Source organism: Meles meles, chromosome 9 (genome assembly GCF_922984935.1).
Source record: "Meles meles chromosome 9, mMelMel3.1 paternal haplotype, whole genome shotgun sequence".
Classification (NCBI taxonomy): Eukaryota; Metazoa; Chordata; class Mammalia; order Carnivora; family Mustelidae; genus Meles; species Meles meles.
In genome coordinates, this window is record NC_060074.1 from 34188520 (window position 1) to 34207522 (window position 19003).

At 35.5% G+C, this 19003-nt stretch overlaps 1 protein-coding gene across 2 annotated transcripts in view; it reads right to left on the minus strand.

Moving 5' to 3' along the window:
• Positions 1 to 801: 801 nt before the first annotated feature.
• CUL3 (cullin 3) overlaps positions 802 to 19003 on the minus strand; it is a 92542-nt gene continuing 74340 nt past the window's right edge. For both annotated transcript variants that reach the window (XM_046019138.1, XM_046019140.1), the window contains 6 exons: positions 16690 to 16814; positions 16155 to 16251; positions 14578 to 14712; positions 8462 to 8648; positions 4036 to 4181; positions 802 to 1279 (listed from right to left, as the gene is read on the minus strand). In XM_046019138.1, the coding sequence (XP_045875094.1) occupies positions 1148 to 1279; positions 4036 to 4181; positions 8462 to 8648; positions 14578 to 14712; positions 16155 to 16251; positions 16690 to 16814 (822 nt within the window). In that variant the 3' untranslated portion in view covers positions 802 to 1147. The remainder of the gene's footprint in view (positions 1280 to 4035; positions 4182 to 8461; positions 8649 to 14577; positions 14713 to 16154; positions 16252 to 16689; positions 16815 to 19003) is intronic.

Sequence of the window (19003 nt, forward strand, 5' to 3'; positions counted from 1 at the left end):
CAATAGCTAAATACCCAAGAATCATCAGGTTTGAAAAATATTGCTTAATCACTTCCCAAAACACAGCTGCAAGAACTGAAGATCTCGTTAAAAAATATCAAGGTAATCATATTTATTGCATCTTTAGAATGCATTTTAAACAGAAAAGTAACAGTGCACCCCAGCTTCACCAAAATATATATTTAAGAGAGGGGCAACCTAAGATATTTATAAACAAAGTATCAGCTGTATGTGCTTTTCAAGGGTCTGAATTAAATACAACCAGCTGCCAACTTTGTGCTCTGACATACTTGAATTAGTGGGTGTGTGCATACTAAATCATTTATTTTTGTCTATAATAAATGAAATAAAAACACTGCCCTATACAATCCACTATTAGCAGTGAGTACAACAGCAAAAAATTATTATACAATTTATACATACTAAAATATTTTCTCTCTCTAGAGATAACGTAAAACAAAACCCAATCATTAGAGGACTTAATTTGGGAATCTCAAAATACAATAGGGGAAAACCAAATCAGGGAGTGTATAGAGCCCAAAATAAAGGTTCCTGGTCATAAGGCTAGAAGATTAGTAAGTGCATATGGTAGAATAAAGCATGCTCATCAAATGTATGCTTGGGTCTGTGTATATTTATCAAACCTTTAAATTAAACAAGACTAGCTAAAGAAGTGTCTTAAGCAGAGCAAGATAACTGGGAACTGTGTCGTTTCTTTTACCATTTTTGTTACCCAACTTATACAATGTGCAAAGTGCTAAGCAACACTACAAAAACACATTTACATCAACACTGAAGACCTGGGGAAATGAAATCCAACAATTTTATTTTAATGAGCTGTATTTTCTAAATTTTTGTTTTATTTTTCCTGTTTTCATACAGTATTGAAAACAAAACGCGGCACATTCACATTTTCCCGAGGAACTGTAAAGATGATCTCTACAGGGATAAACGTTGTAAAGCCTGAAGCTCAATCAACTGATGTTGAAAACTCTCAAAGGGAGTAAAGGCTTGATCTGAATGGTCTAGAACATGTACTGTAATTTAATAGAAGAGATGGTCGTCTTAATATTTAATGATTTAAAAGAACTTCTCAGTCCATGCGGAAGAGTACAGTCCAAGAATAAATCAAATTTCTGAACGCATTTTATGCTACATATGTGTATACTTTGCGATCCTCAGGTGTTCGTGCCAAATATTCTCTCTCAATAAGTCCTTCAATACGTTTCTTAATAACAACTGGACTTGGTAAGAATCGAGCCTTCAATTGCTGAGTTACCTAAAAGAGAAAGTAAAAAAAACTAATTCCTACCAGAAAAATTGTATATGTATAACACTGTATTGTATATATAATATAAAATGTGTAACATTTCCATATAAACACACAAAAATTCTTATCTTTGAAAAGAAGTGATGTGTCATTTTAAGATTCAGATCAAATTCTACTAATCGGATTACCAAACTCAAAAATTTAAGAAGGTTTTATTTGAAAATGTAATATATGGGTTAGAACATGCCTCCTTCACATGAGAATATGAATGCTGAAGTAGGTTAGTAGCTGAATTAGTTGGACTATATGAACACATAGCACATTATGGTTTAACCATTCCGATGGTCTAAATGTACTAACCTCTCCGTTACTCTCCCAACTCACAGAATTTAGGAACCATGATGTATTTAAGAGCACAGACTCTGGACCCCAGAGTATCTAGATTCAAATCCTAGCTCTCCCATTTATGACCACTGGGCCCCTGAGAAAGTAAAGTCATTGCATACGCTAAATGAATTAATGGTGCTTCCTGGTCCTGGTAAGTGCTACTGTTGTCATTCTTTTCTCCAGCTATTGTCAGGATTCTAGGTACTGTGACATTGGTAAAAATAAAATGGTATCTACAGCAGCAGCCAAAGTCTGACTGTGCATTGTGTATCAGTCACTCTGTATATTTTAGTGCTCTTAAACCTGCAAAGTGGGTTGTCTTTTACAAATGATGAAAACAGCCAGACAATAAGACTGACATGCATGCATTATAGTAAACAGAGCCAGGAGTCACAGATGAGAACCAAACCCTTCTGCCCGCAAAGATCATGTTTTCCCCACTGACCCATCGTGCCTCTCTCGCAGAACACCCATCCATCCAAAAGCCAGCTTTCCTTTTACTCCTATTGGAGAGTTCATTTCCCAGAGACACAATGGATGGGCAATTCTTTGAAAAGTGAACTTCAGTACTTCTGCCTCTAGTTAAAAATCTATCTTCCTTTTGGTATTATCCCTCCAGTATCAACAAACTTGTTCTCAACCCATGTGAGATCTCTCATCCTCTGACCCTTTCTTCTAAGCTACCAACAATTTCTTCTGACCGACCTCCTTGACGGGGTCCAGACTGCAGGCAAGATCACTTTCAGCTACACTCTGAACAATATCCTCAACTCCCAGATTCCTTTGGTACTCTTCAACAAAAATCTGCTTCACATTTACATCAATCAAAATCTACTACTTGGGTTCCTTGCTGGGTAAAGTCATCATTTTTATACCTTTGGGGCAGACCAGGAGGCAACAAGATGCAGCCCACAGGCCAAACAGCCCTGCGGCCTATTTTGTAAATCCTTACTGGAACACAGCCACACTCCTTTGTTATCGGTGGCTGCTTTGACACTACAACTGGCTATTATACCGATCTCTGGTACACACTTGAACACAAACTTCATGTGTTCAAGTTTAGCAAGTTCCTGAGCACCATCGCCTCACATCCTGTTTCAGCCTGCAATTCCTCACATTCCCACACCCTACACACACACATTTATTCACACTTGTATCCACCCTTGTTTAGCACACCCCCCGCACCCTGCCCTGGGTTCTCGAGAGAGGCATAGTCAGTACTATCCTTGTCAATATGTCTACCACCCACCTGTGTTCCCTACACAGTCCTCTCACCTTTCACCGTCCCTCAACCCCCATTTTCTTTCATGTATTCCTTCTTTATTCCTAGGACATAAACATGAATATCTTCCCATCAGAAAAACAAAATCCAGGACACCCCAACTTAACATTCAGTTCCCTAGTATTGTTCTCTGTTCCTTCCCATGAGCTAGCATCTCAAAGGACAAGGCCCCTTCTTGGTGCTTTCAGCTCTACTTCCTTCTCGAGGCACTGCCATCAATGCCACTCTACCAGAGCCATGAAGATGGCTGGAACAACTAATGAGTTACCTAATTAGCAACATGGCATTAGTTTTGAAATGACTGACCAATCACTCATATAATTCTCTTTCTCTGCCAATGTGATGTAAAAGTCAACTTGTACAAAATACGGCAAATGCAGAACATGCAGCACGCTGCCCCTCCCTCCCTCCATTTAGCCTCTAAACCAGAAAACTAGGAGTCCTTGACTCCCTTCGTTTCCCATGACCAGTTAAGTCCTGTCGGTTCTACTTCCATTCATCTTCACTTAGCTCTCTATCCTCTACCAATACTTTATTCAGCCCTAATCATTTCTTACCCACTCCAATGGCAACACTGATTTTTAAAAATAATGGTAGCTTGTTTAATACAAAAATATTAATAGGGAAAATTTTTTATTCTTCGTGTGACAATATTCTATTATTCTTTATTACGAATATATTAGTTTTTTTTTTAATATTTTATTTATTTATTTGACAGAGAGAGAGGTCACAAGTAGGCAGAGAGGCAAGCAGAGAGAGAGGGAGAAACAGGCTCCCCACTGAGCAGAGAGCCCAATGCGGGGCTCGATCCCAGGACCCTGAGATCATGACCTGAGCTGAAGGCAGAGGCTTAAACCACTGAGCCACCCAGGCACCCCACGAATATATTAGTTCTTAAAGCGTGCACATATTTGGATGTACTGATGTGTTTAATTATCAAGTAACTGCCATACTTTTAATGATAAATGTTATCTGACTCTGGTTTCCTAATTTTAAAATTATATTTTAAACAACTTGAATATAGTGATTTCCTAAATGTGAACTGTTAATATTATTTTGCTTTTCCTACTTTAATCTAGTCTTGAAGCACCCTCACCTCTGCTACTAATACATTGTGCTGCATCTTCTTTCTGGATTTCATTATCCGCACAATAGCAGCTTCGATCTCATGTTTTCTGTCATCGTCCACTTTCTGCCTCGTTTCTTTCCTTTCTGGGTCAGATTCACCTTGTTTGGCAGCAACTAAAAGAGAAAGATACCATGTAATTACCATTAATTAAAAAATGCAGTTTATAAACAAACAATATAATTTAGAAAATTATCTACAAAGAAAAACCAATTTCAACATGAGTATACATTAATTCAAGTAAACATTCAAAAGGTGCCTAATTCAATGTTTAACAAATATTTAAACAATAATCATGGACATAGAAAAATCTTACAATTCCAACTTAATCTTTTTAAATATTAGGAATTTAATTTTACAGAGATAATAAAACCAATTTTATTTTTATAAAATAAGGTTTATCCTCTTCTGGAAGAAAAATGGCAGCCAGATGTATTTCGTAGAAAAATTACCAGGAAATAATTTTCATTGCAGAGCCAACTCGTATTTTACTAACATCACCCCAAGATACTTTAAGAGAAGGAAAAGAGTTATGTGTTGGCAAGATGCAGTTAGCTCAATAGTTAGAAAGTGCCACTATGATGTCAGTTAAAGGAATAAGTAATTTATCTGTACTTGTCACAGACTACCTAAAAATTTCTTACCATGTATCTTATTAATTTTTTTCCATCACAATCTCATTATCTCTATTGCATACTCTATTCCAACCTTCTGGAGAAGAAAAGTCTTACTCTGTTATTCCCTACTGTCTTCCAGGCAACTGCTCAGGGATTAAATATTGAAGTCCCTTTCTTTTACAACTCTGCTCAACTGAAGTAAGAGAAAGAAAAATGGCAACTGATTTTTCATTTGGTCATCAATAAAAAAGATAGGTATGAAATTTCTAGAGGCAGAAACTGGAAATTACAAAGAAGCACATAAGAAATTGCTGACTTAGGCACAGGCACACCCACAAGACAGCAGACACTACAATTTAGCAGAACATCATTCTGGTGTGCATTATCTATTCAGGTGTTTCTCATTAGAATCCCTTGGTTAAGAATTCTATTTTCAGTATCTTTTCCCAAGTTAATCAATATCTTACCAAAAAAGAGTAAAATTAGATTAAGATGACCTACTAAAAAAGAATAAATAATGCTTTTCCTCAAAAAAGTTAATGTCATTAAAAAAAGAGGTACTGGTTTAAAGTAAATAGAAATTAAAAGGACATAAAAATCAATGTAATGTGGACACCATGATTGAATCCCGGATTTAAAAAGTGATATGAAAGACAATTTTTTTTTTTTTAACGATTTATTTATTTTAAATAGAGAGTGAGAGTGTGTGAGTGTGTGTGGGTGGGGACAGATGGAAAAAAGAGAATCTCAAGCAGACTCCCTGCTAAGCGCAGAGCCCAACTCAGGGATTGATCCCATGATTCTGAGATCATGACTAGTGCTGAAATCAAGAGTTAGATGGTTAACCAACTGAGCCACCCAGGTGGCCCTGAAAGGCATTTTTGAGACAACTGTGGACAAATAAATATGGGTGGTACACAAGTATTTATGCACATAAATATGTATGGAATTATTAATTTTCTTGGGTATGATACAGTATTACAATTATTCTAGAAAATATATTAGCCTAAAGAAGTAAATGTATGCTGAAGTATTTGGGGCGGGGAGAAGTATGATGTTTGCTGAATAACATGCTGTAGCAAATATATACATATATGTATATATTTGAGGAAAGCGTGAAGGTAGAGTCAAAGGCACCAGAGCAAATGGGGCAAAAAGTTTAATGACTCATAAATACTGGTAATGGCCATATACCTTCATCCATTCTGGTGTTTCTCACTTATTCTATGGATTTGAAAATATTTAAAATAAAATGTTGGAGGAAGAAATAATTTTTTAAAACAATCTATTTTGTCCTGTTGGTTTTGGCCGCCTAAAGAGGTATATTCCCAAAAAATGGGAAGACTGTGGTAATACATACTGAATTTAAATGTTTTGTAAAATGTGAGGGCAGGAGCTCACTCCCAGAGCCTCACACCATACCTTCCCTTAAGAAGGTAATAGAGGCATTTGCTTGTGTAATGGGGTACATATGTATCTGACTGTATCACGGAAAGGGCAAGGGAAACGTGACTGGTGGTGGTGAGGACTATGAACTATGGAAACCACTGGAAATTACAGTGAATCTTTTCAAAGGTTGTGTTATTTGATTAATACTTATAACTTCTCTGAACTTCTATTAATGGCTATAGTAAAAGGCAGAATTAGGTAAGGACAGAAGAGTTTCTGCATCTTTGATTATGAGCCAAAAGGCAGGGCTGTATTTTGACAACTTAAGAAAACCTATGTGGTCACAATACTTATCACCAGGAAGAAAATTTTAACTTATACTAAATATTTTTAAGTATTTTTAAGTGATGATAATCATCTAAGTAATATTTCAAAATGAAAACATTATTTCTTCACAGAATTTTATAGCTGAAAAGAACTTTAAAGACATCATCTAGTTGAATTCCTTATCATATACAACTGTATTCCCATTTTAATTAGATTTAAAGTACTATACACACACACTTAACATCAACCTTTTTTTTTTTTTTAATTTGAGAGAGCAAGCAAACAAGAGTGAAAGTAGGAGGAGGGCAGAGGAGGGCGAGAGAATCCCAAGCAGGCTCCACGCCTAGCACAGAGCCTCAGGCCTTGATCTTACAACTCCGAGACCATGACCTGAGCTGAAATTGAGAGCTGGACACTTCACTGAACAGGCCACCCAGGTGCCCCTAAAAAATTCTATTTTAATCAGATCTAAAATACTACACAAAAACTATCACCACCCACAATTAAAAATCCATGAAGAGAAGACTATTTTTTGTTAACAATAACAGTATCTGAAACTACTACTACTGGACATGATGGAATCTGGTATTACAGAGTTACATTTAGTTAGGCTAAAGCAGGGTGAAGTTTGGTAATTCAGACGTACGTACATCCCCGCACATCTTCCTCTAAATCTAGGATACAAACAAGTCCTGAAATCCAGAACCTGTATCTGCCCCAAACTATAAAGTCTTATGTCTCACACTGGGGAAAACAAGGTATTTTATTCCATGAGTCTCTTTAGTGTAGTTCTATTTTATTTTCAATTTACATCTGTGTCCAAACATGGGGCCATTTTGGTGATGAAGATACAATGATATGGTCTGCAACTATGGGACAAAGTAGACAATGCTTTAAGAGACACCACTCTGCTTCAGAGGGCATACAAATACAAATCAGGGTCAAAAAGGTCAGCAGAAGGGTGTAGGTAACATTTTGAATGAACATAATCTGGCAATCAATTACATATTTGACATAATAAAATAATTTTTAAAAAGACTTCATCTTTTTATTAGTGTAAAACGTGAACACAGTTTTTTTTAAATCAAAAGAACTGCAATCATTTTAAAAACTTATTTTAAAATACTGTTTCAATACACAGACTACATGCAGAGCTGTGATGGATGAAGTCAGCCCTGGGAAGATTATCTAACACTAAATTTGAAACGAGGGAGCAAACTATATGTTAGAATTTTAAACATTCGCAAAGGTTAAGTTGCCTTTTCCCCCCTTAAATACACCAAAAACACACTTCATACATTATAGTAAATGTATAAAAACAGGATGTTAATTATTAATTAAAAGTAAAAACATACTAAAAATCATTCACAATAGGATCATTTCTATGTTTTTAAAGTAAAGAGATAATATGGGTTTCAAGGTTTTGAAACGTAAAAAGATTCTCTACTAAAACAAATGGCTGCATCTAAAAATCACACTAGATAACCCCACTTTGAGAAATATATAAATCAGTTTTAAAAACAGATGTCCGTTATTGGTTAACTCAGCCAGTTAAAAAGTTATTTTGTAACTACCAATATGTTAACAAAATTCTATTTCGTTATTGAAAACCGTACAGAAAGAAGTACACTTTTCACACTACCCATTACTTTTTAAAAATGCTTACTGTACTTGGATTCAACTGTATTTTGACAGGAAAACGTAAGAATAAAAACTACTTTACTCCTTACGCCTATGTGTTATGCAGCACCAGAAAAGCATTACTTTTAAAAATTTTTTAAGATTTTATTTATTAGACATAGACAGTTAGTTAGTACAAGCAGAGGGAGCAGCAGGCAGAGGGAGAGGAAGAAGCAGACTCCCTGCTCTGCAGGGAGCCCTATACTGGACTAGATCCCAGGGCCCTGGGATGAGGACCTGAGCTGAAGGCAGACACTTAACCGACTGAGTCACCCAGGCACCCCAAGCATTACTTTTTTTAAAGACAGAACTCCAACAGATAATAATTTCTTTTGAGGAAAAAGATCATTTTTTTTAAAGACGAACCATATAATTCCAGATACCTGTTTGAATCTTGACTCTGTGTAGTTTGGATGTGAACTGATCATTAACTGTGAATATGTGGCCATTTTCTATTTCCTTGGACTTGGGCTCTTTCGTAAGAACCCGCTGTGTTGGTTTACCACAGGCAAGGGACTGCAGAGCTCTAACAAGTTCTCTTTCGGGGATATCCGTCTCTTGTTGAATTTCCTGAAATTCCATCAGATTAACATAATTAGACTTTTTGAAAGATTACAGTAGATTAATTAGTAAAGTAAAAGTGACCAAGCAGTAAGTAGTCAGAGGTAATTCCATTAAAGAGATAATTTACAACAAAAAGCTCCCTTTACAACAAAGAGTTTATAACAAAGAATTAGGACTCTTCACTAAAATCTCACTTATTTGGAGAAACTAGAGAAAAAGGTGTTTCAAATTACAAAATATTGAAAAGACATGTGCATTTTTGTTTCAGGAGATACAAGGCCTGGCCTAAAAGTGTCATCCAGCAGAGTTTATTACTGACCTGCTTTAATATTTAGGTAAAAATAAAGTGTTAACCAACCTAGGACTGCTAATTTTGGAAATACTCTACAATCCTTCCCCCGAGTTAATGCACACTACTACTGCTCAGCAACTTCCTTCATAGAAAGAAGCAAAGTGAGCCTGTGCGAAGGCCTTCTATCATACTATCAAAATTTATAATCCAAGTTGACTGTATTTACTGCCTGTATGACCAAATGAAAAAAAAATTAAACACCTGATAGTTAATTCTAAACACGAAAAAGAGTTAAGAAATATGATTTAGTTCCTACACATCTACAGGGATGTATGATGCCACCAAATCTAGACAGTAGGATATACAGCTCTGATTTACTGTGCAGAGCTGCTTCTTTCTCAAAAGCAGCTCAAGAAGAATGGGCTTGAAGATGGGGACATTGATTATGTAACTGATCTGGAGAATCACTCTCTTTCACAAATCTGAGCAACACCTCAGGGTGCTCTAAAGGACTGTCTGGCAAGTGAGGATTAAGAGAAATGCGAATTTAGTGATGATGAGGCACATTCCTTTGCCTCAAATGATCTCTGTATGCCTATGTTAGCCACGTCAAATGCTATATGTTATTAATTCCAGCAAGTTAAATAGGTGCTGTTATCAGAATGTTGATTATAATTATTATGTACATGCCAGAACTGACTTATTTACATATGCTACTGCTTAATCATATTCAAAGAACGAGAAATACCTTCTTAGGTGTTATTTTACAATTACAGATCACTGCAGGAGGTGACTATTGCAATTCAGTGTGCATCCTTTATGACTTTTCCTACATATCTACACATACACACACAGGAATACAAAGACACATGTATGTACATGAACATGCCCACTCATACAATGGTATTAACATTAAACATACAGGGGTTATCTACTCTGTAACATGCTAACTTCCCATCTGAGCACATTTACCCTTTCATATTCTTTTGCTTTTATTGCCCTTTTGGTAGAAGTCTTCTACCTTTCTTGTTAGAATGATTCCTAGGAAGATCATGATTCTTATTTAAAATATAACTTTCCTCATCTCATTTTCTGATCAACTCTGATTTACAGACAAGTTGATTTTTTTTTTTGGTGCTGAAACCCGGGAACAAACCGACAAGTTGATTTTTCAACTGAACTCTCCTCAGACAATATTCTCAGTTGATTACACATTGTCTACAAATTTTCTCACCTCCACATATTTTACCAAGCCTTTTTTTTCTTGGTGTGTTAATTAGGATCTATAGAACAATGCCGAGTAGCAGTAATAAAGGCAGCTATCCTAAAGCTTGTTCCTAACTTTAATGGGAAGGGGTCTAATATTTTACTAACTACTGCTTGCTTAGGTATCTCATCAGATATACCCTTATGACATTAAAGGCATTTCATTCTATTATTAAGTGGTTAAGGGTCCTCCATATCCTGTAAATACAAAATGAAGACTGATTTCTACAAATACTTTTTGTACATCTATAGAAATCATTAACTGATTTTCTCCTTGAAATGTCTGATAAGACAGCAGTGGTCAGGAAACTTAATTATTATTATAATAAAATTTAACAATACTAAAAAATTTCTTCCTTGCATTTCAGGAATAAATCCTATTTGGATACAATGAATCATTTTTTCAACACTGCTGAATAGGACTCGCTAATATCTGACTTAAGATTTGTGCATTTAAGGCTCAATAACCTATACAGCTTTTTTTTTTTTTGTAGTCTCCTTATTCACCTTTAGTAATAAGGTTATGCTAGCCTTGGATATTTCCCAAGAGCAATATGGGTGTTTTGTTTCTGAGTTCAAAGTTCTCTATAAAGCTTTCACTTTAATTTGCTAATTATGAAATCTTCTGTATCTTCCTTTTTATTGTCTGGTCAGTCATTACATCTGTGAGGGACGTCTATGATTGTGAACTGTCTGTTTCACCTTGTACTTCCAACCATTTTCCTTTATATGATGTGAAATTATGTCATTAGTGATTGCTGTAACTTCTTAACAAAATATCAATTATCACTGTTGTTCAATCATTCTCTATAGTCTACTGCCTAATTTTGATCATCTTCTATGTACAGTCTACTGCCTGACATTAATTTTGCTATTGTCCATTAGTTTTTATACTTCACACACGTTTTCAGAAAAATTTAAGAACTATAATAAAGAACATTCAGAAAAATATGTATTAATACCCATATCTCTTTCAAAAACCAAATGCAGGTTACAATAATCCAAGCTACAGACTTACCACTTTATGTATGTTCTGATCTTAACTGTTTTAAATAATACAAACTTCTGTTACTTAAATACGTAAGAAAAGGAAAAAGCTTTAGCAGCCTGAATACTGCGGATGAAGGTGACACTATGAATAAATGCCATCTTTTGCATGCAGCTTCCATGATGGCCTATAATGACTCTGGTATGTTTTACCTCTGTATGATCCCCTTACCCTATCAGGGCTGACCTGGGTGATCAAGAAAATCAGAAAGTGACAATATCTGACTTCTAAGGCTAAGTCATAAAGGCACTTCAGATTCTGCCTGGGTCTCTTGGATGGCTGGCTTCACGGAGGAGAATTAGCCACCAGGACGCAAGGACAATCGTGCGGTAAGGCCTATGTGACACATTTCCCCATGTATCAAAAGAGGAAATCAACTTGTCAGCCTTGTGGAAGAAAGAGCGTACCAATAGCTTGGAAGTGCATTTTCCAGCCCCAAACATTACATGACTGACACCCCAGCTGACATCTTCACAACCTCATGAGAAACTCTGAGACAAAACTACCCAAAAAACTGACCCTCATCTAAATCTTTAACCCACAGAAACCATGAAAGAGAATGAATTGTTAGTGGTTGTTTTAGCCACTAAGTTTTAAGATGTGTTATGTAGCATTAAGTAACTAATACACCATTTTACTGAACTTGGAAAGAAACAATACTGAAGTTTAAAAATCAGGTTCCTCTTAAAAAATATTAAAGTTAAATACTTTTAACTATCTTCTCTAAATTGTGCAGATGATTTCTGTAAAAGAGTTGGCTAACTTACGCGGTAGACTACAATGAAACACATGGTATGAGTACAAACGTGAAGTGCCTTCTCACTGCCCTCTGTTCAAGATACAAGCAGTCAGAAGGTTTTGGGAGCCACAGGAATAGCATCATATATATGCCATTTACACTCAGGCATCTGGTTTGTGACTTAGCTAAAATGTGAAACATTAGAGGAATTTTCTGCTTAATTTTATCCTCTACCTAATGATACTCATTAGCATTAGTGATCCCAAGCTAGTTGGGAAAGGGAAGAGTAAGCCTGAACCACTAAAATTACTAGTAATTCTAATAATGGCTTTAGAAAATTAGTTTGGTTTTGTTTCTTCCTTTATTTTCACCAGCTCTTTACAAAACAGGACTCTGAAAACCAACATTAGCATTTATCACGCAATTTACTTTGCTTAAAATGTATTACCCATGGCAGGTGCAGATTAAAACATTCAAGCTGTGAGAGATAATTTAATTCCACCTCTGTTTGAAGAGGTTTACCACTTGAGTAAGGGACTCAATACTGCTTAATCAATATCCTTGGGACTAAGTCACATGTAACTTGTCCTTGACAATTAAGATTACTCCGTAGGTAAGACACATCTGGAAACAGGTAAGAACAAAACCTCTTGCCTTAGCCACTGACCTAAAACACTTGGGTTTCAAAACATTTCCTTGAGGTATATCACATAAAAATGATCATCTCTTAATTACATCTTTCACATAAATGCAAGTATGAAGGCAGGTATTAAAATAGGCCTACAGTTTAATTTTGCTCTAAATTTCGAACTTTAACTTATTTCTATGTTCACCTATATCTAAAAACTGACATTCAATTTTAAGTATAAAATTTTACAGCTTTTCAAAGTATTTATTCTTTATCTTAAATTTAAACTTAAGAATCACACGCTCTTTATTTCAACTCTAACGTACCCGTTAAAGGTAAGGGAAAAGTCCAAATGAATTTAATCAAAGGACTTAAAGAAGGAAAGAAAAAAAAGATGATTATACAAAAGAAAATTGACACTATCAAGCTGGTATATAACTACCCTAAGGATAGATGCAGAAATCAATGAAACAGCTCAGAGTGTAGAAACAGACCCACACATATATGGTTAATTGATTTTTTTTTCATAAGGATGCCAAGGTAATTTAAAGGGAAAAGAACAAACCTTCTGACAAATGATAATGGAAATCAACAACTATCTGTGTGTGTGTGAGGGGGTATAAATCTTTATTTTTATGTGTTTATTTTTTAAGTAAACTCTACCCACAACATGGAGCTTGAACTCATGACTCTGAGATCCAGGTGAAATAATTCTTAATCCTTAATCTTAACCACATAAAAAAATTAACCTGAAACTGATCATAGACTTAAATGTGAAAGCTAAAACTAAAAAGCTACTTAGAAGAAAATACAGAAGAAAATCTTTGCGACCTCAGGGTAGCCAATAATTCTCTTAGCTATGATATCAAAAGCATGAACTACAAAAGGAAAGAAGTGGCAACTGGACTTTTATCAATATTAAAAACTTCTGCTCTTCAAAAAATATCATTTAAAGAAAATTAAAAGGCAGACTATTCACAGCACATAAGTCTGACAAAGGATTTGTATCTAAAATTTATAAAAAACCTTTTAAACAACAAGTAAAGATAAGAACAGACAAGAACATGTCTTGTCACCAAACAAGACATGGAAGTGGCACAGGAACACAGGAAGGATGCTCAACATCTTTACAGTTAAGGAAAGGCAAATTAAATCCACAATGAGATACCATTACACACACCAAGTTAAACAGTTAAAAGACTATTACATTTTTCAGATGTGGGGCAAAAGGAACTTTTCTACACTGCTGGCAGGAATGTAAAACAGCACAACATTTGGGACACAGTATGGGTCTCTTAAAGAAGTTTAACACATCTCTCTATTCATAACAGCCTAAATCTGGAAAGAACCTAAAGCCCCTCAATAGGTGAATGGGACTCAGCAATAAAAAGGAATGAACTACTGAAACTATACACACACTAACATGGGCAAATCTCAAAAATGTGATGTGAGAGAAAATGGACAACAGCAACACATACTCTAGGATTCCATTTATATGAAATTCTAATAAGGCAAAGCTAATCTACAGTGACACAAAGCAGATCACTAGCAGTCTGAGCACAGGGGGAGGGATCTGACTACAAAGGAGCATAAAAATTTAGGGAGTAATATTCCATACCTTGATTGTGATGGCACTTATACAAGTGCATAGATCTGTTAAAACTCATCAAATTATGCACTTAGATGGGACATGTTTTATCATGTAAAACTTATGGTTCCATAAAGTTAATTTTTAACAAACTAAATGAAATGTGACCTAATTATGTGTATGGTGCTCATAAAGTTCCATAGCCCAGTTTTATGCTGTTTTCTCTAACAGTATTCAAAGGTTACTTAATAATAACAATAACAATAATACTCAAATAATAATAACTTTAAGGGTTACTCAAATAAGCAACACTCCAGTAACAGGTGAGAATCAGAGACAATACAATGCTTAAAATTTATACAACCAAATCATACCTCAAACGTGTATTTTTCTCTATTATTAAAGAGCATTAATATGGTCATCTGGAAAGTGGAGACCTGCAATATGTGCTTCCGCGTATTAGAGCCAGTTACTTGTGCCCCTCCAACACCAACTTCGGATCCATCTTCCTGTTTCATTATTTAAGAAACATAAACAAGATAAAATTATCTCCTGATAACTTTAACCGTATGTTTTTCAAAGATAAGCACTGTAATATCCAACTCTTCCCTTAGCAAAACTACATACTAATTTCTACATGAAAAGGAAATGTCACTTAAAAAAATGGCTATGTGTATGGGTATGTACACACACATACACGCTGAATTTTTGTTAAAGGACTATCCTTTTCTTCCTCATTATGAACATTTTAATGTATCTGAGCAAATGAAGCAACATTCTTTATAGTTATAGCTATAATTATTTTAACAGTACAGAATGGGATAATGGATTTAAAAGGTAACACTGCCATTTTATAAGCTCCCAAAAGTAGTAAGAGTTTCCTTCAGTGTGGTCTGATCACACCAAGAGATCAAATAACAGCACAGGATGGAGGGGAAAACCTCTGCCATCCTTAAACCTGTTCCTGCGCTATGATTTAAGTACAAAATAGAAATTTCAGTCTTCAGTAATTACATACAAACTGTTTTTAAAACCCAGTGATCTGTTTAATAAAACTTCAAAAGAAAACATGGTTATTTAGGGAAAAGCCCTCTCCTCTAAAACAAAAGCAAGCAATAATTAAAAGCTGAGTTTTTTGTTTCCTTAACTTTCCCACTTACACTCAAATGTACAGCAGTGTCAAACATTATTCAGTAAATGAATTGCAAAGAATACTTCCCATTTCAATTAAATATGAAAATCAGAACGTGTAGACATTGACAGTATTAAAAAAATGTTATAGTGACATATGAAAACAGTAGCACTTTATTAAAATAAAGAATAAAACTGTTACTTGCTGCCTAAATAACAACTTGGGTATTTTTTCTTAATGTTTTTTCTAAGAGCTTTTTATTATTTTTCTAAGTGAAGGCAAATGACTTTGATTTGATTTATATGTAAGCAATGAAAGTAAATTATCGGTCTAAACCTCACAATTTTTGATATGAAAAAGAAATTACATTTTTTAAACAAAGGCAATTCACTAGTGCCTTGCTAATTTTTGTAATAATCACTTTACTAATATGTTGCTTAGCTCACAAATCTCGTTAATTTCCCTGGTTTTGATCTATTGGAAGTAAGGATTATAAAAGACTGAGTGAGAATTTTGAAAAGGAACAGTTTATTATCTTATGCAATACTATCTCAAATTTAACCTTATAAATAAAATGCGCAATTGTATTATATATTCCTGAAGGAAGGCTAGTGATACAGTCTTCACACTGTCCAATGAAGCTAGCCAACTTGAGAGAACAGAAGCTAACGCCAGTTTCCCCTTCAGAGTATTTCAAACAAGTAGGAAAATTCTTAGGAGAAATACATCATTTATCCAGATCGACAAAAATCAGCAATCAATTCTATAAACTAACTTTAATTTACTTCATGTAAGTATGTTCAAACTATCAATATTTACCTTTTTAACTGGTCCATAAAATGTGGCATTGAGATCTGCAGAACCCATATGATGCTGGAGTGTGAGCTGTCGACCACTGTGTTTGGCTAAGTAAAACCTTTAGCAAATCAAACCAGGTTTTAGAAAATCATGAAATTCATACATTTGGAATTATAAACTATAGGATAATAACCCTTAAAAAGTGTCTCTGTGTAAGGGAAACATTAATCTCTATTAGTATCCTTTGCCCCTTGGCCTGCTGCTCATCTGCCACTATTCATAAGATCACTTTTCTCCACAGTAACCCAGCCATGAATTTGCTCTAAGCCAGGGGCAGACATCAACAATGCAAACTACACTAACTATGGAAAACGGTCCTCTCCAAAGAGTTTATGCAACTCATTTTCACATATTAAAAACCATGAAGAACAATTTCTCCTTTTGAACATGAGGTAAGAAATGGAAGTAACTCATCCTCAATCAAGGACACACTTATGCTCAAGTATATTTCAACTCTGGACAATTTTTGTACTTACAAAGTTTGATCTATGTTTACCTTCTGAATATCTCAAAAGCGTGTCTTGGTGCTGGTGGGATGTTACACTTTGGTGTGGCTGACTGAGTGGGCCAATATCCTGTTGTGAGCACCCGGACTGTGAGATCAACACCACCTAAAGATACCTGTATAAAAGATAAAAAAGATGTCTCCCTCAAATTAACTAGGATTTGTTTTCCATTCCATATAGACACTGCATTAGAGTGATCCAAGCATTTAGCTCCATGTCCAGTATCTAACAAATAAATCTTCTTAAAGATGAGATCAGTGTTTTCAGAATTTTAACTATCCTGGCAAATATCTATACTGCTTAAGATGCTGATTTTAAAATAATGACCAAAGGAGAATTCTTAGCATACGAACAAAGTCTTACTGGCGTCACTGAGAAGAGTGAAGTTTTGACCCTTATGGGTTTTTTCGATAAAATGTCAATGGGCCCTATCAGTATCATTTTAGAGAGAATTCTGAATCTTTCATTTTAAGGATATTAATCTTTCATCTTAAATATTTTTATTTAAATATTTTAAATATTTTTACCATCTTAACAACCTATTTCTAATATCCCATTCCCATTTCAACTATAATGATCAAAACTTCTGTTTTCATATGTAATTCTTAATTTAACCACCTCTGCATCTAGTTCTACACAGTGTGCTCTACAAATACTAGATAATTGATAACCACCTCTACAAAATATATGCTAGCATTACGGTCACGGTTAGATGTTTCCTTCTTTATGCATAAATTCTTAAGAAAACTAGAAAGCACAGTGTAGGAATTCCTCAGGGTGAAATATTACCTTTACTATTGATATTCACAGCTTGTTCTAACCATTTTTCTGTATTTACCTAACCTGGGTGATTAGTGATACAGATTTTTTTAAAGGGAGCGTTAAACTTCCTAAATATCAACAAGTGTGCCACACTCAGATTCTTCACAAGTAACTACTCAATTTTAAAGACACTGGCAGGGTGGGGGGGCCGAGCACCTGGGTGGCTCAGCTGGTTAAGCAGCTGCCTTTGGCTCAGGTCAAGATCCAGGAGTCCCAGAATCAAGCCCGACGCTGGGCTCCCTGCCCTGCCTTCACCCCATTCATGCTCCCACGCTCTCTCTTTATATATATATATATATATATATTTTTTTTTTTTTTTTATTTATTTGACAGAGAGAAATCACAACTAGGCAGAGAGGCAGGCAGAGAGAGAGGAGGAAGCAGGCTCCCCGCGGAGCAGAGAGCCCGACGCGGGGCTCGATCCCAGGACCCCGAGATCACGACCGAGCCGAAGGCAGAGGCTTTAACCCACTGAGCCAGCCAGGCACCCTCTCTTTATTAAATAAATAAATAAAACTTAAAAAACAAACAGAAGTTAACCTAGTAATCTTAGATGCCGTGGAGGAGGGCCACAGGAGAGACTCTTAGATGATGAGCAGAGAAAGGTTGGCAGTGGGAGTTGGTGCATTTTCAAGTGGCGGTAATGGTGTCACAACTTGGTTCAGTCCACCCAAGACAATACAGTTTTTTCTCCTTTCGCCCATGTACCCACATAGCTTGCTCTCCAAACTTCAAATCTTTCCTAAAATGTCAGTTTTTAGAGGAAGCCTTCCCTGACCACTTTGCCACTACAGTTTTCCTCCATATCTCCTGACCCCAGCTAAGGTGCTATGTGCTTGCTTGTCATCTTCTCCAGATTAGAATGGGAGTTCCATCATGGAAGGGAATGAAGTCTCTTCCATTCTCTGCTGTATACCCAGTGCCCAAACAATGCTTGGAATGGAAAGCACTTAACGAATTATTTGTTAAATGGAATAAAAACAAGAACAACCTCAAAGAACTACTGCTTTAGTCGTTTTGATTTCCTCTTCCTGTAGCTTTTTAAGCAATATTTTGAAGACATTCAACTTATTTGCAAAGACAGTACATGACAGGGACAAGTACACAGAGACTGAGGTATCAGAAAAGTCTGCTGGGATTTGATACGACTTGCTGATATAAATAAACAAAAATGTAATAGGAAGCCTGGTTTCCTTGCCCCTGTCCCAGTTTTTAAAATAAAAACACAGGAAAAAATGGACAAATACTTAAAACTTCCTTCAGCATAATAATTAAGATTTATTGAAATAAAATATACCACAAATATTACTTGAGTTTTAAGAAACCATGTGTTCTATTACTTCTAAAAGTAAATAGAAGAGCCACTATCTTGATATATCTCAATAGGCCAAAAGCACTTAATAAAGTTAGAGAAAGCTCTGCTTGAGGATTGGTGGTATTTTAAAAGGACTCAAAGATTTCAGATAGCTCAGTATTTGTTCT